We start from the raw sequence: 22,876 nt of genomic DNA on the forward strand, positions 1-22,876 counted from the left end.
CTACAACTATTTATATTTCTTAAGTCGCTCTTTCCCTCTGGCAGGTAATAGAGACATTTTTAGATCACAGTTGTGCCATTAGTCAGGGTCTCTGAGTGACTATGATGATAGAACCTGTCTGTGGCCTGTGAGGAGCATATAGCCTGAATGAGCAATAAACTTTTATTATTTTAGGCCACTGAGAGTTTGCAGTTGTTTGTACTGCAAACAACTGCCTGAAAACATTAAGCAAATTTATGTCCTGCTCTGGTGTTTCAGCTTAGATATTTCTTCTCTGGTGTAACCTCAGTTGGGAACAAAATAAAACCCTTCATATATGCTAGTAACAAATTGTACCTATGAAAATGATGCTTAACTGTCCTGAAGAGTGAAGACTTTGATCACTAAAGAAGACTTCCAAAGGCAGGATGAAGGAAATGACAGAATACGTAAAGTCAATCTCTGAAGATAGAATGTTATGATAGTTTCCTTAAGAGTGAGGCTAGAGAGTTTCAGAATCGCAAAACTTTTTTTTGGCACCAATTTCAAATTAAAAGTGAGGTTTTTAAATAGCTATGTTGTTGGAAGTCAAACAATGGACTGGTTGATTAGAAATGACCAAAAACTAATGTTACGTGTTTATTTCCACCCCCATGGGATGGATCTCTAGCTATCCCCTGAAGAGATGGAAATCTCCATTGTCCAGCTGGGTTCTTGCAACGGGGAAATGCCTAGTTGAGGACGCTCTTGTTCAACAGTTATTGAACATGTATTAGGTGCCAGGCAATGGTCTATGTGTATTTTTATATATATTTATACATCTTTATACATATTTCTACAAGTGAAGAAACTGAGGTCTAAATATATCAAGTACAATGCCCTCAGGCATAGCGTCCACTAAGTAAGTAAGGCCGGCCTGCCTCTATTTTTCTTAGATATGTAGAGGTTAGGAGGCAGATTAGTTTTGCCAGGATGTAGCCACCACAGTTGCCATTCAGTAGCTATGCCACTGGACACAGTCATTGTGTCACTACCGCTGTGAATCTCTCTTCATCTCTCACTTGTCTGTGTGTGATTTGCTCAAGATTCAAAGTCCTGGACAGGAGAATCCTTTGTGTTCCTCATCCCCATCTCTGCCTGCTTGGTGCCTCCAAGGCATAAGCATCTCCAAGGTTCTGCTGGAGCAACTGGCTCTCTACTCAGAGGCTGTCACTCTGCTCATACTTAGGTGACATCTTCCTACACCTGCTAGATCATGAATTCCTCTGCCATTTACTGTTTTCCAAAATCTCTTGGTATCTTTTTCTGCTAAGGTCCCTTCTTCCAATCTCTTCATGAGTCTACATTCTTTTGATGCATTTGTGATCGTTTGAGTGTTAGGAAGGAAAATACATAATGAGTATATTCAATCTGTTGACTTTAACTGGAATTCTGTGATGGAATATTCATTCTCAACTGGAAGAAACACTTCACGCTGCTTCCCAGCAAGCAGCTCCAGGCCAATGCTTAACTGCCTCCAGTAACCCCCTCTCATTAGAAGAAACTCATATGCATCCTGGCTAGGTCCATGTTGGCACCTTGGTACCATTCTACTAGCTATTTAGCAGCTGGCTTGAGGAATATAATATCAGCTCTAGTTCTAGGCTATGACTTAGACAGGAAGTAAGCAGACATTTTATCTCCATTCAAATACCCTGGAAGAGCCCCTGGGATACAGCCAGTGAGTTAATTCCTTTTCTTGATCACGTACAAGATCTCTTACTATTATTATTTGTGCACTTGTTCAACATACATGACTGAGCATCCATGTGCCAGGTGCTCTTCCAGATGCAGAAGACATTACAGGGAAGGTGAAAATTATAGACTCAGTTACTGATTTTGTAAAGCCTTGCATAATGACAGTAATGGTGAAATAGGGGGAAGGGACGAGGTTTTCTTACCCCTGAGTCACACAAGCTGGTGTGTGTGTGTGTGCATACCTTTCCAGGAGGTAGTCCTCTCCTTTTTTTTTTTTTTTGAGACAGCCTTGCTCCTGCTCCATTGCCCAGGCTGAAGTTAAGTGGCGCAATCTTGGCTCACTGCAAGCTCCATATCCCAGCTTCAAGTAATTCTCATGCCTCAGCCTCCCATGTAGCTGGAATTACAGATGTGCACCACCATACCTAGCTAATTTTTATATTTTTAGTGGAGATGGTGTTTCACCACGTTTGCCAGGCTCATCTCAAACTCCTGGCCTCAAGTGATCCACCTGCCTCGGCCTCCCAAAGTGTTGGGATTACAGATGTGAGCCACCGTGTCCGATCCTTCTCCTTTTAATTCTTGACCCTCATCTTTCTTCCTTTAATCTCTTCTATCTCTGGTATCCCCACAACCCTCCCTTTCTCCTTATACCCACGACCCCTTCCCACAGAAATACAGATAGTCTCCAACTTAATGATGGTTTTACTTAATTTTTTTTGACTTTAGGATGGGTTTATGCCAGTATTAAATGCATTCTTGACTTCTTATGACGTGTTATAGGAATATGGCCCCATTGTAAGTCCAGGAGCCTCTATAACCAGCTCATGCCTGTCTCAGCTTTTTCGGTCCCCTCAGCTTTCCCAGCCTTCCACATTGGATGCCAACTGCTTTTCTCCTCCTTCAAGTGATAGTCACTCTACAGGGAGAAGAGATAACTTGAGTCCACAAGGGTGAGAGTTTGTCTCTGGGAACTGGGGGCAGGGGGCGGGGTGCTGCATCAAAAAGATACTACCACCCTGGGTTGTACTGGCTTTCCCCTGGGTTACCTAAAATCAAGAACATCTCAGCACCTCCAGGATTAATTTCTTTCAGAAACACTCTGTTCTAACCTGTATGACATATACCATTTTCTCCTACTCATTTTGACAATCTTACTAGCAGAATTAAATACTCTGGACTTATTATGCTAAAAGAGCATTCATTTCCACCTTGCCTTTGAGATAATTTATCAGACACCTCATTGTTATTTGACAATAAAGAATGTCCAAGTTGCACCTCCCTAAACCCTGGAGGCTGAGGGGAAGTCTCAGTTCATTCAGTCACAACGATAAGACTTAAAATGTAATCCCTTTGTGTGGTTTGTTAACAAGATTAGATGATATTTTTTGGAACAGAAAACATTTCCAGTATAAAATTTCTGGGAATAAAGAATTTTCTAGAAAGCAGATGTCTTGTTGTCTACCTTTCTATAGAAATGAAGTAGACCATTACTTTCGTATTTTTAATGTTGAATTCTTTTTAAGGAGCAATAAAAGGCAGAAAATAAGCCAGTCTCTTCTTTGAGTAGTCCAAATTCTTTCAGGAAATTTAGTTAGCCAAGAGCTTCATCATAAGTGAAAACTGAGAACCAAGGTTTGGCATATTATTGAACTTTTCCTCAAACACCAAATGAACAAGTAATCTGTGCCACACTTAGAATCAACTAATAGACATAAAGTGATTTAGAGTCCCCAATAATTTTGACACTTGTTTAATAGCTCACCAATGTTGATGCCAGCCTTCTTTAAGAACTGAAATGAAAACTATTCCTGTTTAAAGAGTCAGTATGTTCAGGCAGAAGCAGTGTGGCATAGGAGTTAAGACAGCATGTTCTAGCTCTGGGCTGTTCACATTGGCAGACTGCTCTGCCAGTTACTAGCAGAGTGACTATGCGTCCTCTGCCTTAGTTTCCCCATCTGTAGATGCAAGATAATATGGTACTTTATCTCACAAGGTTGTGCAGAGTATCATTTTCGTTTTCTTATTTTAGCATGTCTGTACCAGGCACTGTTTAAGATCTTTCAGATATTATCTTGTTTAGTTCTGATAACTCTGTAAGCTGTGTTCTACGATTACCTGTTAAACCACAGAGAGGTTAAATAATTTAGTTAACACATGCAACATGCTTAAGACAGCACCTGAGTAGATAGCAAATGCTCAGTTTCAGCCATTATAGATCAATACTCTACCTATCCCTCTGTCATAGCAGGTTCTTGGCTACAATTATCAGTGTCCTTCAGACAAGTATCTGTAGCGCAGCAATGGTGCAATGTCTGGCATATAGTAGATAATCAGTAAATGATGTTTAAATTGCAACTAATGAACGTTTCCCTCTCTTCATAATCTATAAATCCTTTTCAAAACACAAAATGTTGATTAAAAAGAAAACGTGGACCCTCAGTTGTTCCCCAACCCTTTGTTCCAACTCAGGCAACCCAGTTCCACTCCCATTCCCACTCCCCAGTAAGCCTTGAGTGCAAGGATACCCACCTTTACCCTCTTCTTTCTGGTTTTACCTTGAGGATTCCAGGACTGAAGTCATGCGGAAGGACTCAATTTCTACAGAGACAAAAGGGATGTTGTAAAGCATCCACTAGGGGGCGCATTATCAACAGGCCGGAGAAGGCCAACAAGATGGGTGAAAACGAAGGTTCTGCAAGGTACGTGAACGTTGATGGGAAACTTTCCATTACTCTCATCCTTAGCTTGACAGATGAACACATTGCACTTTTCTCAGTCAGCTTTTGCACAAAGGTCTAAATTTTGTCTAAGGGGGAAGTGATCTAAAACAGGGAGTCGGAGGTCCCTCGCCTGTTGAGAAAGATCCCGGCTCTACCTGACCTGAGGGAGAGTACAGCGCGGCCAATGACTCTGCTGCCCGGGCCAGACTTTGTACTTCTGAGCTGCTGTGCCTCCAAGCCCAGTGAAAGGGGTTCAGAGAGTGGAAGAGAAGTCAAGTGTGGCCAAGACAACTTGCCCTGGAAATGCAGCCAACAAAACCCACTGAGGTTTGGAAGAGAGATGCTGTCCTTATTGAGACGCTTTTGAGGTTACTTTATACCTATTGTGATTTAAATATCTGCTATATGCATAGACAGTCCTTATTAAATAGCTACTAACTTTCTTTCAGAACAATTGTTTGAAATCTTACTCTTCTTTGCATCCCTCTGACAATGTTTACCCCTCTGACAGCTTTTCTTCATCTTTCTCTCTTCATTTCTTAATGAGATTTAAAGAATCCTGGAGGAGGAGAAAATAAAAAGTAAAGCTCTTACTGAACTCTAGTAACCCAAGCTGAAATTTGAAGCCCTTAAGCCTTTATTATTGAAAACCTGTCTCTCCACTTCTGCGTGGGTGAGTTCCCAAGGTATAGGATCTTCAGAATCTCCAGAGCTAGGCCCTTGGAATTTCAATCTCATTTCTTCTCTCTCCCTATCAAGGGGCCACCTTGAAGGCTGGCTCTGGCAGAGCCTTTGTGTTATAGATGTTGGCAATAATAAACCTGCATATCCCACACTTCCCCAGAAAACAGGAGGGGGAATCTCTTTTTCTTTCTGATGCTATTTGGAAATCTTAGGGTGGGAGAGGGTAGGCTTTTCAGACCCCAATGCTTAAAAGCGTTTGGGAGAGGTTCAGAAATTTTTGGAACACCTCTGATTTCTCCCAAATCATGGTTCATATTCTATCTATGTCCCTACTGTGTATTCACACAAGGAAAGTGTTGAAGATAGCAGAAATGAGGGAGGGAAACCTATGTACGTCTACTATATTCCATCATTTTACAGATATTATCTCATTTAACCTCCCAGCATTCTTTCTGGTAGAGATTATTATTCCCACTTTACAGATGAGGAAACTGAGGCACAGAACTGTTCAATAATTTGTGTAAGGTTATACATAAGTAAATGGCAGAGGTTGAATTTGAACTGAGAGTCTTATTTTAAAAATCACCTTTTAAAAGCTAAACCTTAGCCTCCTTTTCTGAGGTGGTTATTATTCCTCTTTAGGGAGAGAGGAAGGAGGAAGTGGTTTAAACAAGACTTCTGGAAAATAGTAGTCACCACGTAATGACATCAGCAGTCTAGAAGCCTAATGGGGCAGGATTGAGGAGGCAGGTTTTGGGCGGCCCTTACAGGCAAACTACTGGTGTTCAAGACCAGGTGTCAACACAGGCACGAAATGGGGCTTGAGGCCAGGATGCCCAGCCAGACTTTCTTCTCCACTGAGCCTTCTTTGCCCAGGGCATCACAGTAAAAATCACATTTACACATGACTGATTCTTCCCTTTCCAATAAACACAGCATCTATGAAGTTGTTTATGGTTTCCTAAATTAATTCCATTGCTAATATGGTCTAAATCGTGAGTGTACTCATCCCCAAATCTTTTCAGTGGTTTCTGAAAGCCTCCTTTGGCTCCACCAGGCACAGAGAGCTCCGGAATACAGACCTGGTTTGCAACATTTGGAGATGATGTCTTAACTTCAGCAAATTCAGTTTACCAAACTTCTGACAGTAGACAATTCAGGCATATTAAGCCAGAGACTTTGGAAACAGCTGAGGTCTATTCCTGGTTCCACCACTTTCTGCTTACTTGGTTTGGGGGACCATAATGAATTTCTCTGTACCCTCAGATGACCCTCCTGTTAAAAACAGGTAAGAATTTCTTCCTCATTGGTTGTAAGGGAAATTCAAAGATGTGTAAACCCGGACATTCATTAAGTGCTCAGTAACTTTTGAGGCTATTATTGAGATGAGTTTTCTGTTGCACATAGGATACACAAAGCAGATCCTGCTATTAAGAGGCTCATCATATAGTAGAAGAGACAGGTTCTTGGGCAGATTAATGAAATTGCAGAGTAAGAACTACAATGACATATGGACAAGGTAAGATGTATACCCACAAAGGGGGAAATGAGCTCATCGTGGGTATGGGTGGGGCAAGACAACTTCTTGGAGGTGACAATCAAAGCCATGGGTGGATGCCCAACTTTGGTTAACCTGCAGCCACAACTTGGATGGCCAAGATTTGATCAATGAATGTCAGCTATTTGCTTCCAGGACTCCCTGCTTGTTAGCCTTGCTTTGAAAGCAAAAACCTTTCGACTAAAATTGAAGGGCTTTCTTCATGGGGAGCTTCAGATGCTGAAATAATCTGTCTCCAGCCACTGTAAGTTAATAGCAACTCACACCTAAAAGCTGGTTAGAGTTCAGAACATTGGAGGAAATGGTGAAGGAAGAAGTTAAGTACCTACTGTGCATATGTGGGCAATGGCAGGTAGAAATTAATATTTTTGAGGACCTAATATACCGTAAGCACTGCCAGGTTCTTATTAAATTTAATCCTCATAGCCACCCTATGAAGGTTTTACTGTCTCTTTACTGACTCAAAATATTTAAGAGGTGTGAACAGGGTTGCATAGTTAAGTAAGTGGTAGAATCCGTATTAAAACTCAAAATTTGTCTGATCTCAAAGCTCATGTTGTTTCTACCATACCAAGCAATCTCCCAAACACATTTACACATGACTGTGCTCCTTCCTTTTCTAAAAGCATGGGGTTTATAAAGTTGTTTATGGTTTTCTAAGTTAATGCTATTGCCAATATGGCTCACATGGTGAGTGTATTTTAAGCATAAACATGAGAGGTGCCCTTGAGCACAAGAATCTTTCAACATGTCTATCATAGATCTTGATTGCACTAATGGCCCTGATAGTTGGCTTTTTGGTAACCACACTCTTTTCAATGTGACTTTGCAGCTTCTCCCATTAGGAGATAGAATCTATTTCCCTTCTTTTAAAATCTGGGCTGCTCTTGTAATTTGATTGGTCAATAGAATATGGTGGAATGACAGAGCACCAGTTCTGAGCCTAGGCCTCAAGAGGACCTGTGAGCATGTGCTCTTACTTGGAACCCTGCCAGTCCTGGACCAGCCAGCTGGAGGCAGGTGAGAGTCAGATGGAAAAAGGCCCCAATCATCCCAGATGAAGCCATCCGAGATCAGACAGCTTCCAGCTGACCTGTTTGTTAATCACACACACAAATGCATGAGTCCCATCATGCTCAAGTGAGTCTTGCCAAGATCAGCAGAAGCACTCAGTTAACTGGTGGATGGATAAGAAATAAATACATGCTTTTTATTTTAAGTGACTAATTTTGGAACAGTTTTTAATGCATCAGTAGTTAATGAATATAACAAAAAATAATTTTCTTTTTAATTAGTAGTCAATAAAAGCAAAACATTGATTGTTTTAATTATTAGTCAGTACTCCAACTTTAATTGTTCTCTAAACCTGCTGTACAGCTGTCATCTTGGGATCTCCCTATGTCATCACCTTAAGAACTCCTTCTACTTTGTTTTCTGAAACTCATGTCCTCTCCTCTCTTGGTAACTCCCTTGTTTTGATGGAGTACATCCTTTGGGAGTTGCCTGTGAATGGGTGAGCAGGTTTGGAGACTATGATTACCTAAAATGTCTTTATTCCATCATTATACTTAATTTGCAGTTTAACAAGTTAGAATTCTAGCTTGGAAATAATTCTTTCAGAATTTCGAGGCACTGTTTCATAGTCTTCTATCTTCCAATGTGGCCGTTGAGAAATCTGATTCCATTCTGATTGTTGATCCATCATATATGTATTTTTCCTTTCTAGATGTTCATAGGATCATTTCTTTGCCCCAGGTGTCATGAATTTTTAAGATAATATGCATTAGTGTGGGTCTGTTTTTATTCATTTCACTAAGTACTCACCTTGTCTTTAGTCAAGATATTCATGTTTTAAAGTTCTGAGAAATTTTCTTGATTTTTTTTCTTGGATGATTTCTTCCTATTTGTTTTCTCTCCCTGTGACTTTTATTACAGCATTTGCATGTTAAATTTGCTGGACCAGGTGCCAGTCTTCCCAATGTATTCCCCCTCTGTTTCCATTTCTTTGCTTTTGCTCTGTTTCTGAGGGTATTTCTTTAACTTTATTTTGCAAACCTTCTGTGAGGTTTATTTTTAAATTTGTGCTCTCACGTTTACATTTTTAAAAGCTTCTTTTTCAGGTGTTCTCTATATGTTCCTTTTTATCCTGGCATTGTGTTCTTGCTTTATAGATATACCATCTCCTCTTACCTTACTGAGGGTATTGGTGACCCTTATTAGAGAAAGTTTCCTTCTCTAAGCAGTTTCTTTTCTGTCAAGGTACTTTTTCCTGTTTTTTGTAGTCCCTGACTTTAATATTAGATGTTTTCTCCAAAAGTCTGGTGCTCCTTGGTAACAGCTCATGTGTGAGTAAGCTACAGAAAGCTGACTGAGCTTTCTGGGTGCCTGGTGTGGCTTGAGATGCCATCTTCATTGCAGATCGCTTTGTTGGGCCATTTCTTTGGGGAACTACCATGTTAATATTTTTAGAATTTTATCTCAGGCTTATAAGATTCCCCAGAAACACTGAGCTTCTGCCTGGAGAACATATGCCTGGCTGCCAGTATTCCAAGAGCCAAGCTGGGAGAGAAGGATAGGGAATCTCAACACTCTTTAAGCATGGTTTCACTTTTTCAGCATGGCCTTTCTTTTCTTTTTTGTTTCTTTTCTTTTCTTATCTTTCTTTTCTTATTCAGGGTGTCACTCTTCACCCAGGCTGCTGTGCAGTGGAACAATCTCAACTCACTGCAGCCTTGACCTCCCAGGCTCAAACATGATCCTCCCAACTCAGCCTCCCGTGTAGCTGGGACCACAGGTACACACCACCATGCCCAGCTACTTTTTATATTTTTTACAGAGACAGGGTTTGCCATGTTGCCCAGGTTGTTCTCTAACTTCTGAGATCAAGCAATCTGCCCTCCTCAACCTCCCAAAGTGCTGGGATTACAGGCATGTATCACCGTGTGGTATTTCTAATGTCAACTGTGTACGTGCTGTTGGACTTCAACCAGAGACTCTCTAGTTCCCTGTCTCCAGAAAATAAACTTCTGATCTTTTGCTGAGATTGGGAAAGGATGGTATTCAGTTACACAGAGTGAGGAAGGGGACCTGGAACTCTAACTGCTTCTTACATAGACTTTAAGCTTGTCCTCCTAATCTTAGCCTTATCTTCCCATTCATTTCCAGAGTAGCTGCTGAGCCTTTTGATGGTTCTGTCACATAAATCTGGTTGTTTCTCAATTTTCCACACTGAAGGCTTAGGAGTCAGCTTTTCCAGATCTGTTCATTCAGTTACCAATCAGCTATCACTTTTCAGCTTCAATTTTTTGTTGCTCTTGTCTCTTCTTCCAATCTTTTGAACTCCATTGGTTGAATCCATCTGGAAATATCTCTTTATTTTCTTTTTAGAGGCTTACATGAGGGAATGAAGGTATGTACACTCTCCTCTCTTTAACTGGAAGTCCAGGAGTAGTTATTGGCTTTAAAAGAATGAACACTTTACTATATCTCATTTAGTTTGAAACATGTGAACCACAGGTCAATCATAGAAAACCAAATTTTCTCCAAAAGAAGACTTTCAGGTTGATGGAAACCCATTTTGTTTTTGCTTTTTTAAAAAATAAAATGAGTGTGAGGCTTCAGCTACCTCAGATACCTTTGACTTTGTTCCTCTACGTTACCCAGACAGTGCCAGATAAGCATAGTTCTGTCCCTCTCAGCCTCCCATTCTTTTAAATTAGAGACTTCTGAGTCTGTTTCCTTTAGTCTTTTAATGTTAGCCTTTTAATATTTTCCAATAAGTGCTTTCAACTCAGCAATATACATATCATGCTTTCCTCATTATTATTGATCCATCAATAAATATACAAAAACCAGAGGAAGGGTGTGCTCTGAAAAGTCAAAGTAACAATAACAGTGGTCATTGTACAGTACAAGAATGAACAATGAGCTATTCTTTGAAAACTCAAAACAAATGATTTACACAAAGACATACCTATAACATAAAGGTAAATGGACCATGTTATTCTTGTTCTTAAGTACATTTTGCTTTTCCAGATAAGTCAAATGTTTCCTCTCTCCTACTCCTGATATAACAGTATTGAATGAATGTTGGTTATAAAATCAATTCTTGGTGTTATGAATCTCAATAAAAAACTTTTTGAAAGGTTCTGCTAGAAAAGCCAATTCTACCAGGCTTGAAATATGGATTTGAAGATGTCTTTTGTCTCATTTGATTTTTCACTCAGAGCTAATTTTAAGGGAAGTCCTCAGGAGACATAAAAGATTTACAATTGCAGGAAAAATGACATCTTAAGCTCTTAGGTTGCTTTGCAAAATAACTAAATGTTGGCCTTTTACTTTTATAAACAAGACCCAGTTTAATGACTTAGCCCAGGTCACCTGGAAAATCATTGGTAAAAATGACATGTAGTCAAGCTGTGCTTCCAGAGTTACACCCTTGAGATCAAGAGAGTGAGAATACATCTTATTCCATAAACTTCAGGCAATGTTACAAGGGTTTGTAAAGACTTGGGCAGCTCTCCATTGACAATGGTCAAGGAATAGAAGCTCTAGACCTCTCTTATGTCTATCGTGAAAACAGAGGTATATCCAAGTAAGGGACTACAACAGTAATAAAGGAAAAAAGTATTTAATTCCAAAATAAAATTGAAAATAATCTCCTGTCTCAGCCTCTTTGTTGGGAATATCTAGAAGGGGTGGAAAACCATCTCTGGCTACGAGACTTGTATCACTACCCCTCTCTCCCTGGGGGGACAGGTAGAGGCTGGTGTAACCATTTTGAACCTTGTCCCAGAGTGACTTGTTGCATTTCAGTTAAAGAGCTTGAGTGAGCCTGTCTGGGCCTCTGGCAGACCCAGTAAATCTCTGGGAAAACAAGGGGCACTTGCACACTAGTGGCAGGAACAACACATAGTGACCTAATGTCCAGTTTCTTTCAAATTGAAAATAAAAAGAAACCCAGACCACTGAATATGGAACTGGCCAATGATGTTCACAGAAAAGAAGGGAAGTTTTTGAAGATTATGGGGCAAAGTGGAGGGAAGGAGGGAGGGGAGAGAGTAGACAGGGAGGAGCAGAGGCTGGGAATAGTGCAGAAAGTTGGCATCTCTCCTTTAAAGATATTCTTCAGATCAACTCTAAGCCCAGCCCTGATTTAGTTGGGAGCTTTTCTTCTTCTTTCTGCTTTGTGGTCTGAGAAGCATTGCCCGTTAAGCATATAAGTTTAGGTAACAAATGACTTTTAGTGGGAGCCTCAGAAAGGAGATACCATTTAATAGGAGCTGTTGCTTTATAGATGCAATGGCTTCTATTACAAGCAGCCTTTGGAAGTTCTAGGACCAATCAGACACCCTGATTGATGAACAAATGCCACAAAGGACTTGCCAAGTGGGAGATAATATGGGATTAGAGGATAAAGTCAGTACTCTCTTGTTTGGTCATAAACTTGCCTGTCTGGTGATAAGATTCCAATGATGGGAATCCCTGTAACCTTTTGAGGGACTCCCCAGGCACTTAGCTCAACCTAAATAGCAACTGCATCAAGAGCAGACACTGATGTGTCAAAGTTTAAGTTTACAAATACAGCCATAAAAATGTCAAACAGGATCTACACTGCATCATCCTTCCCCCTTGCCAATCTCTTTCATTTCCATTGGCTTCTTCTCCTATTGTAAGACATCAAAAGGCACTTCCATATTGTTTTTGTAAATCACTAATAGGGCCAGCCTCTATGAAATAGGGCCCCAGGGATAACAAGTCATGCAAACTTAATGTGACTTTGCAAAACCTATGACAGGAGAGAACAGTTGGCCATTAAACCATAACAGAGTCCGAAGCTCCTCAGCATCCAACTCTGATTCCAGGACAGGACAGAAAACCTTCGGAAAGTGTCAAAAACTAAACAGTGCTGCCTTCCTTGATCTTCCATGAGATATGGCTGAGAGGGTCTGAGTGGGAACTCAGGGTCTCTGAGATGAAGACTTAGAAGAGTCTTCTTACCATCCTCAGCTCTTCCTGATACATTGTAGGGATCCAGACAGTGCTGGTTTAGAAACTGAAAAATCACAGCACAAAAAGTGAAGATGGAAGAAGTACAGATGTTTATTATGAATCAGTTTAAACCCTTTTGTGCTTCTGACAAAGTAACTTTAAAAAATTATACTGATCAAAGGACCTCCAGGGTGTAATATTTTGAAAACACAGATAAATAGTTTACTACAGATAAATAGCTTCACCCTTTGTGTGTCTCCCCGAAGCATCTGAAAAATTTCTAGGGGGGTCTGTTGAAGGAGATGTGTAACTAGTACACCACAACCCCCAACCTCACTGGACATCAATGCCCAGGGATTAGGATACTGGAAGGGCAAAATGGACCCATTCAAATTTCCTCCCAGGGACCAGGCCCTATTAGCCCTGGGGAATGTCCTTAGCTGGTGGGGGAAAGGTTGGCAATCAGGAATATGTATGTGTAGTTTTTGTTAGAAGTCATCCACAGCACACCTGAGGGATGAAAGTCCTCCACGTGGGAACTGGAACAATCAAATTCTTGCTGAATTAATTGGGCCTTAATTTCAGAAAGCAATGCTGTTTTTACAAATTGGACCTGACTTTAAAGAACAAAACACAAAAAACAAAAAGAGTAGAAAATTTTCTGCTAAAAAAGATTCCCAATGAAACAATCAGTAGCACATTGCATCTGTTAAGTGTCCCAGCTCCCTGTAATGGTTATGTTTCCAACGGTTGTTTCTTTCCAAGATAACGGTGTAGGTGTTACACCCCAATCTTCATGTCCACGTTCTGCAGGTTCCTTGTCTCATCAGCTGTCATAAACTGGTCTGGAGTTTCTGATGGCTCCTTGTTCACCAAATGCACCATTTCCTGAGACTTGCTGGCCTCTCCATTGAGTCCACTTGGCTTTCTATCATCCACAGCTCCATTGCCACTGTTGATCACTAGCTTTTTCTTCTGCCCACACCTAATAATTTAAAAAATGTACCATATGAGAAAGAGTGCAGTGACTCAGGCATCAGATCATCATCATTATTGAGCACCATCATGAGGATCACTATGGTTTATGATGGCTTTAGTGTGTGCCAAGCACTGTACTAGGTGTCTTCTCTACTTTAACAACTAACAACCAGCACTTAATGACCAGACTCTTAACAACCAGCACTCCTCAAAGCGAGGTCCCTGGACCAGCAGCAAGAGCATCACCTTGAAACCTGTTAGAAATACAAATTCTCAGCCCCACCCCAAACCTACTGAATCAGAAAACTCTAGGGTTGCAGCCCAGTATCTGTGGTTCACAACTCCTCAGGGGGCTTCTCTGCACAGTCAAGTTTGCCAATCAGCAACTACAACTCCAGGAAGCTGGTGTTATTATTATTATCCCCCTATTCCAAGAGAAGAAACCTTGGGGATCAGAAAATTCAGTAACTTCCCCCAAGTAACTCAGCAAGTAAGAAAAGAGGATTCAAACCCTGGTCTGTCTCTCAAGTTCTGATTCCCCTTCTATCATACTTTATAATGGAAATGTTTGCCTCTTTTAAGCATGTTAGCAGTTTCTGCAGATTTAGATAAACCATCAACATGATGATTGTAAATCATTCTGATTTGTATATTCAAGAAAGTCCGATAACTTCCTCTCCCAGTCAACACTTTGTCGGCCTTGTCAGCGTTATTACTGAATGTGCTGAGAAGAATAAAACATTTTTCTAGAGGTGTAAGGCCATCATGATGTTTTCCTAACATTGGTTAACTCCCATATAACCCTGATATAGGAAGTTTAATAACATAAGACGAATTATTCTCATTACTTTAACATTACTTAAGACTCAAACGCAAAAGAAAATTGCCATGGAAGAGCACGACCTTGATCTTTTCCCTGGTTACTGTCCATTGCTTCACCCCACCCAGCCTGACACAATGCTTCCTCTTTCCTGTAACACATCACTGCTACACATATACAAGTCAGACTATGCTTAGAGGAAGCAAAGTTGCACAGTTTCACAACTACAAGCGAGATGGGGATGCAGGGAAGCAGATTACCTCCTGAATGCCAGACACTTTACATGTAATTTTCTATAATTCTTACAAGACTCTTTCAAAGCAGCTATTGTTCCCATAATACAGCAGTGGAAACTGAGGCCAAAAGAGGTTTAATAACTTGCTCGAGGTCACATAGAGAGTAAGAATGACAGAGCCAATATTAAAATCCAGGCCTTTATGACCAAAGTCTGGACTCTGCCTGGCTCTGTCAATGCTGCCAGCCCTCTGGAGATTTGGAAACAGTATGAAGTCAGAATTGTTCACTTTGCCTCTGGATATTTGGGGTAATAGAGACAAAGCCTCTATTATTCATGATCATGGACCATTCCCTGTAGGACTGCCAAGGCCATAAACTTTAAGTTCTTGTTTGGGGAAATAGAAATTATACCTCCTCAACAGGAGGTAGATCCTGTCTCCTCTGGCATGAGGCTTGATGAGGAGTTGGGGGAAGGATGCTTGAACCGTGAAACAGATTCATGGGAACCAGGAATACAGATGGAGTCCAGCAGGATGCATGGTCAAAAAAAGGGCCTTGGAGGCCAGGTGCAGGTGGGTGACACAGTAAGACTCCATCTCAAAAAAAAAAAAAAAAAAAGAAAAAAAAGAAAAAGAAAAAGAAAAAAGAAAGAAAGAAAAGAAAAGGGGCTTGGAAGGCCTGGTTTTGAGAACTTCCTGCTGTGTGACCTGGGGCAACTCACTTAACCTCTCTGAGCCTCAGTTTTGCATCAATAATACCAGGTTATTAAGAGTAGCAATATCATAGGATTGTGAAAAGCCCTTGAAACAGAGACTGTCACTAAATAAATGAGTCTATTGTTATTATTCTTGCTCTTATGAAGGATAAAGAAATAATTGTTGTTCTTGCTCTTACGAGGGGTAAGGAAACTAAGGTTTGGGATAACACTTAAAACAGTATCTGGAGCACAATAAGCTTTCAAGTGCTGTCTATAATTGTTAATATAACAAAAGCCATATGAAATGAATTTTGTTTGTTTCTCCTGGCTTCCTCCACCTACCTCGTTATTATTTACTATGAAGAGGATTTAAAAGGCTCAGGGTAGAATGCTGCTCGTGTTACTTCCAATTCTCTGGTCCCTGTGTTCTTTGGAGGAAAGTTGTCTAGTTAAAGTCATTCCCATTTGCCTAACCAATGGGTGGTTGAGGGATGGAATGAAATATTGTGGGAAAGTGATTTATGAGCATAAAAAATGTGTCTGTGCATGGGAGTGGGTGGGGATTAATTTTGTTAATCTAAATGAAGCTGATCTTGACAGTGGATAACATTTGACCTATAGAACACAGGAATATTGTGCTTAGGTTTTGGCTGGCCAGCATTTCCCTTTGGGTTTATGTGTTTCTATCTGTCTGAGTACTTTCAGGAGGGTAGGATGATTCTCATAAATAACTCATTCCAATATTCAGTGCTCTAGGCATCTAATAAGTACTTTTAAAAGACAAATTCTAATTTTTAAGTTCTTCTTAGTTATAAGAATTTAAGAAGGAGCACTAGACCTGAAGGAGCTTCAGAGATGAGCTAGCCCAGCTTCTTCATTATATGAACTGGACACCAAGTCCAAGAAGTCAAGGGTATTGTCCAAATTCACAGCTAGTTATGGCACTGCAAGAATCACAGCTTGGATTTTCTGGTTTTTTGTTTGTTTTTTTGTTTGTTTTATAAAGTCTCACTTCATCAACCAGGCTGGGGTGCAATGGCACCATCTCGGCTCACTGCAACCTCCACCTCCTGGGTTCAAGCAATTCTCCTGCCTCAGCCACCCGAGTAGCTGGGATTACAGGCACCCGCCACCACACCTGGCTAATTTTTGTATTTTTAGTAGAGATAGGATTTCTCCATGTTGGCCACGCTGGTCTCAAACTCCTGACTTCAAGTGATCTGCCTGCCTCGGCCTCCCAAAGTGCTGGGATTACACGTGTGAGCCACTGTGCCCAGCCACAGCTTGGATTTTCTGACTCTGAAGATCAGAGATCCTCGTGGATCTGTGTCTTACCTTTTTCTCCTCTTCCCTTAAATCTCAGGCATTAGCTGAGCACACAGCAATCACACAGTGTGTGAAGGAGGCAGACTGGGACCTCACCAGGAAAGGGAGGGCAGGCTGGCTGGGGTTTAAACGCCAGGTAACATAGTTTTATGGCATGGCAGAATTTATCTCAAAAGATTTAGGTGGGTAACTTGGCAGCTGATCTCATGACTCTTCTACCTGACAATCCTTAAAGATATTTAGGGATTTATTTTGCACTGTTTTAGAGCTGTGCCATCCAATATAGTAGCCACCAGCCACATGTGGCTATTTGAATTTAAACTAATTACAATGAAATGAAATTAAAAATTCACTTCTTCAGTCAAACTAGCCACAGTTCAAGTGCTCAGTAGCCACAATTGGCTAGTAGTTATATATTGGACAGTGGAGATATAGAACATTTCCATCATCACAGATAGTTCTATTGCATAGCACTGTTCTAGACAGCAGGAGGAAGCTGGGTGAGCTCAGATTACGGGAGCTCCTGTGGAGCATAAGAGAATGAAAATATTTCTAAATTATGGCGATGCATAGAGAAGACCTACTGATTGGAGTGTGGGTGACTGCCTGCTGGGGTTTGTAGAAAACACGATTATTCCCATTAAAGTGAAGGCTGGTGAACAGTTTTTATGTACAAGCAGCGCATAGTAAAGTCCTCATGTTTTTTTCTCCTCTTCAGACAATTCAGATGGGTTTTTGTTTGTTTGTTTGTTTGAGACAGGGTCTCACTCTGTTGCCCAGGCTGTAGTGGCACTATCGTGGCTCACTGCTGCCTCTACCTCCTGGGGCTCAAGCGATTCTTCCACCTCAACCTCCCAAGTAGCTGAGACCACAGGCATGCGCCACTACGCTCAGCTAATTTTTGTCTTTTTTGTAGAGACGGTGCTTCACCATGTTGCCCGGGCTGGTCTTGAACTCCTAGGCTCAAGTAATCCACTGCCTCAGCCTCCCAAAGTGAGCCACTGCACCTGGTGTGAGCCATTGCGTAAGCCACTGCACCTGGCCCAGATACATTCTTTAAAGGAAAATCTTCTCTGGAGCCTCACCCAGTATCTATCAACCCAGTTGACTCCTAAAATAATTATGTGCTCTCACGGAGAGGGAATAAAGCATGATTTCCCGTGGAGAGCTGTAATTCAAGGAGTCAGGTGACATGAGGAACAGCAAGGAAAGCTGTTGTGGATGATGGCAGCAGTGGAAAAAGCTAAAGAAGTAATAGAACCCCCAAGCCAGCATCTTTAAGACAACGTGACTCACAGATCACGTCATCATGCAAGCCCATGAGCCATCCTTGTATGTCAACTTCAGAGACTAATGATTTTCCACTTTTGTCTTTTAACCATAATTTATATAACAGTGTCTGGCACAGGGCATGTTCTCAATAAATATTAGCCAATTCCAATTCAAGAGGCCAATACTGCCACTAAACCTCAAGATTCTTTTAAAAAAGGGATGGTACTCTTTTTGTTTTTTACCTTCTCTTTCTCCTTGCCAGGGCTGGTAGTCACAGGAGCCACTCAAAAGATGTTTGCTGAATAAATGAACACTCATTGGAGGCCCCATTTTCAACCAACCTTTCTCTGATGAAAATAGGATTCTGTATCTCTTTCTCTTAAATGTGACACTCAAAGCAGAAAAGCCCCAGCCTTTGAAGGGGATTAGAAATGGGTTGACAGCTTCAGAATCACAGAGCCCATTAAGGGGCCTGTGCAGCTGTTAACCACCCTTTAGCTGCGTGGCAAATCTGTTTTCAATTATCAAATCAGGACATAGTGATCTATGGCGTCCAAGCAGCTACTTTCCTGGTGAGCTACTCGCTGTGCCGGACCCTGTGTGTCCCTGTTTGCCGGTTACCAGGGTGACTGTGGTCTTGGGAGGAGGGAGAGGGCAGGAGTGAGGCCCCTTCTCTGCTGTCTGCTTCTGACAAGACACAGACGATGGGGGAGATACCCAGCTCCAATGTATGGACTCCAGCTGCTCTTGGGGACAGCTGAGATGCTTCTCTGAGGTCTCCCTGAATGTTGACAGCATCCGTGCCAGCGTTTCTATGGTGACATGTGCAAAGCTTATGGACTGTGTATGTGAGCAAAAGTGGTGCATGCTAGGGCTTGGCAATAAAGGGCTGATTGCACACAATAGGAAATTCATATTTAATTGAGCAAAAGTAATCCAAGGAAAAACAAGGAAGCTGAAGGGAAGGTATAAAGACTCTTTGTAAAGACTCCCCCAAGTCACATTATTTAAATCCAGCTAAAAAAAAAATCTTTCCATTCAATCATAGGCAGCCTTTTAGATTTTTTCTCTCAGTTTTGTTCCTTATACAATCAGCTATCATAACTACTTTTTAAAATTATGCCCTGAATGGTATAGATAGCAACATAGCTATTTAACTGTAATATGGCACTTTTATTAACTTGTACCAGCATAATTATATAACAGCATCATTTGATTTTCTCAGATAATTAGAGACTGTATGGGCTGCCCATGGTGTTGGAATTAGCTGTTGGTTGCTTTCCAAAAGCCAGTAAGGAGTCCATAATTCTCTCTAGGTCTTCTCCCAGACTGAGGGGCATTTTTCTGCCCTGTGAGGTGATCTGGGGACACAATAAATGTGGCCCTGCTTGGAAATAAGGTTCTTTTACCTTATGAGAAACCATCTAAAGGGACATTTACAAAAGATTTAATATTCCTATGAATTATGTCCTGGAGAAAAATAATGTATCTTTAAAGTGTCTTGGGTAAGAAATTTAGATTTATACTTTTATAAATTTAGATTTATGCCCCTGTTAAAGTTCATTTCCTCTGTTGCTAGAATTACTATTGTGTGTATACCTGAATCTCTTCAACTACAGTTCCCAGAAAATAAAAAATGATATCATTACAAACAGCAAACAACAAACAAAAGCACAAGGCCAATACCTCCTTCTGGTAAAAGTTCTTAAACATTCCCTGGACCTCAGAGAGGCTACAGGGGATGATGAATCACTGAATCTTTATGCAATATTTGTGCATCGTGAATGTATTTAATCAATATTTCACAAATCAATGAATGAGTATATACTTTTGTATGCCTTCCTGGTGAGATACTTCATAACTTTTATCAGATAGAGTCTGCATGAGGTTTAACCCTAAAAAACATGTAAAATCACAAGGCATTCAACCACTACTTAGAAGTGATGAGCCAAACAATCACAGGTGTCTCCTGTCTTTAAAAACCGGGGCAGAGAAAGATGTCTTAAGCTGCACCATGCACATGAATCGCTGGAATCTTGTTAGGATGCAGACTCTGCCATAGGAGGTCTGAGGTTGGGTTTGAGATTGTGTATTTCCAACAAACTCCCAGCGTGCCCAGGCTGCTGGTTCCAGGGACTACACTCTGAGCAGCAAGGATATAAAGCCCAAGTTTAAATGATGCCCTTTCCAAGGTGAAGGCCCCCAGGACAGCCCCTTACCTTCTTCGACTGTTGACTGCAATGCAAACTGCAAGAATCAAAGCCAAGGCCAAGAGGGATGCCAAGATGATCAGCCATTCTGGTGTGAGTAAATTAAATGACATGTATGAGCTTCAGAGGCACACTTTGTAAAAACAAAAATGCACTTTATAATTGACCTAGTTCAAACAAGCACCACAGTCAGTGCTGCAGGGGGGGATCTGGTCAACAGGTCCAGCCAATAGGCAGGTAATTCTGGAAGAGCAATTTGCTATAAGTATTTGTCCAACAGCCTTCTTGCTTTAATCTTTTATCATCAGTCAGGATTTTTAAGTCCCTTCAGGAGAACTATGTTTCTAAAAAAGGACAGGATGACTTGTTGAATCTTGTAGATGCCTTTGGTATAATATTATTGAACAAATAAAAGGAAATGTAGGCTTCTTTTGAAAGTATCATTTTTTCCTGTATAAGAGCACCAACCTATCCACCTTACATTGTATTAAAAAACAGAAATGGAGACAATAAAGGATTGGTTAAATAAATTAGGGTACATCTATTGCATTACGCACTACAATACAAGGAGGAAATATTCAATGACATGGAAGCCATGGTTAACCAGTAGGCAATGTTTGCTAAACACCATGTAAGGCATAATCACATTTTGGTATATATTTTACATTTTGAAATGACAGGAAAGGCCAGGCGCGCTGGCTCACGCCTGTAATTCCAGCACTTTGGGAGGCTGAGGTGGGTGAATCATGAGGTCAGGAGTTCGAGACCAACCTGACCCACATGGAGAAATCGCATCTCTAAAATTACAAAAATTAGCTGGGCGTGGTGGCATGCTGTATTCTCAGCTACTCAGGAGGCTGAGGCAGGAGAATCGCTTGAACTCAGGAAGCGGAGGTTGCAGTGAGCCGAGGTCGTGCCACTGCATTCCAGCCTGGGTGACAAAGCAAGACTCCATCTCAAAAATAAAATAAAATTAAATTAAATTAAATTAAATTAAATTAAAGACGTATATTAAAATGGTAACCGTGGTATTTCTGGATGGTGAGATCGATAATAAGTGATTTATATTTCCATTATTTTATCTAGTTGTATTTTTTCAAATGTCTTCAATAATTACATATCACTTGTGGATTAATATTCTACACATTTTGAAATCAGGCTCTTGTAGGACTAAAATATGACTTGACAACTCTCCTAAATTCAGTTGCAAAGTGGGTTGTATATGTGTGCCATGAACCAGGGCTTGAGAAAGAAGAGACATGGAAAGTCTCATCATCTGTTTTCTTCTTGGAAATCTTGGTTTACCTCTGATTTCCTGCTCAGCACTACCTTTGCCTCACCTTTTCCTGGTTTAGATGAGTTTGGAGAGGGAGGTAGAGTCAGAAGTGGAGGAGACTGACAGGAGGGCCCCATTTCTGTTCTTCCTGTCTACTCCTGCCCACAGTGGCCCTGGTCTCCACCCTGAGATGTCCCACCTGCACTATCCCTGGAGCTGGGAAGAATCTTGCTGCCTGATGACAGCTAAGGCTTCCCCTCCGCTCTCCCCCAGGGCAGCCCACCCCTCTCTCTGTCTGGTCTGTCTTCAGGTGTGCTTAGGCAAGCTGGGACAAAGGAGAAAGGTGCAAGACACATTCTTCTCTTTCCCCAAGGGAGACTCAGTTTGGAGACCTCTGAAGAGTAGAGAATTAAAAAGGTAATTTACAACCTTAGGAGATGATTCCCTTTAGTAATTCTCCTTGACAAATCAATTTTGATTCCAAGTCAAATAAAGAATTTGCAACAAATTCCTTGTCTTGATGCTCAGGAGAACCAGGTGTCCCAGCCTCCTCACTGCACGTCATACTTTCTGAAAAGTTTATTCTGTCCACATCAGCAGGCGGTCCCTCGACCAAAAAAAATTAGTTGGGGAACCAAAAGAAAGTTTTCACTCCATCTAACATAAATGCTCTTGTAGCTCCTCCCTGTCTGTAATTGTAAGAGGAAAATTACATGCTTCACCTTGGACCCCAGAAATAAGGGATAATTGGATTGGGATAGAAAGGACCTAGGAATGACATGGGGTCCTCTTGGTGATCATTCACTTAGGAAGGAAGCTTTAGTAACTAACATGACACTTCTCTGGGACAGGCCAGGGACAGATCTGAGTATGAGCTCAGCTAGTTTGCAGAACCCAGGAAGAGAAGACTATTCCATCTTTTCCTACCAAGAGGCTGCAGTACTCTCACTCATCCTTTAACTTGTAAAGAGGAGCAATCAGATTCATATGTTGGGCATTGCAGAGAATGCGCTTTCAAACGGGTCTCTTCTTCCTTGCTGGGACATTCTGAGAAAGCTACTTTCAGCGTGTTTTTCTGCCTCACAGTTGGAAACTCACCTGGAATTTGGGGTGTCCTTACAGGACCAGAGGTTGTGTTTGCCCCACCTTCTTGACTCCCATGTGAGTGTCCTAAGGGGAAAAACAACATCTCTCAACCAAAGTTTGCAATGAGTAACCATGAGTTCCTTGTGGAGCTGCAGAAAGCGCAGCTCTCCACATTCTTAATCACTGAGAAGCCATTTATGGATTCAAGCTGCAGATGTTTATAAAGCATTACACAAAAGATATCCCCCCTCGCCACCCTGGTTTGATTAAGGCTAAGGCTTGGTAATGTTATTTTGTATCAA

At 41.2% G+C, this 22,876-nt stretch overlaps 1 protein-coding gene across 7 annotated transcripts in view; it reads right to left on the reverse strand.

Moving 5' to 3' along the window:
• Positions 1-10,411: 10,411 nt before the first annotated feature.
• Positions 10,412-22,876, reverse strand: part of CD44 (CD44 molecule (Indian blood group)) — a 91,877-nt gene continuing 79,412 nt past the window's right edge. For all 7 annotated transcript variants that reach the window (XM_011965525.1, XM_011965524.1, XM_011965523.1 and 4 more), the window contains 3 exons: positions 22,587-22,658; positions 20,222-20,300; positions 10,412-13,657 (listed from right to left, as the gene is read on the reverse strand). In XM_011965525.1, the coding sequence (XP_011820915.1) occupies positions 13,453-13,657; positions 20,222-20,300; positions 22,587-22,658 (356 nt within the window). In that variant the 3' untranslated portion in view covers positions 10,412-13,452. The remainder of the gene's footprint in view (positions 13,658-20,221; positions 20,301-22,586; positions 22,659-22,876) is intronic.

This window comes from Mandrillus leucophaeus, unplaced genomic scaffold (genome assembly GCF_000951045.1).
Source record: "Mandrillus leucophaeus isolate KB7577 unplaced genomic scaffold, Mleu.le_1.0 Scaffold73, whole genome shotgun sequence".
Lineage (NCBI taxonomy): Eukaryota > Metazoa > Chordata > Mammalia > Primates > Cercopithecidae > Mandrillus > Mandrillus leucophaeus.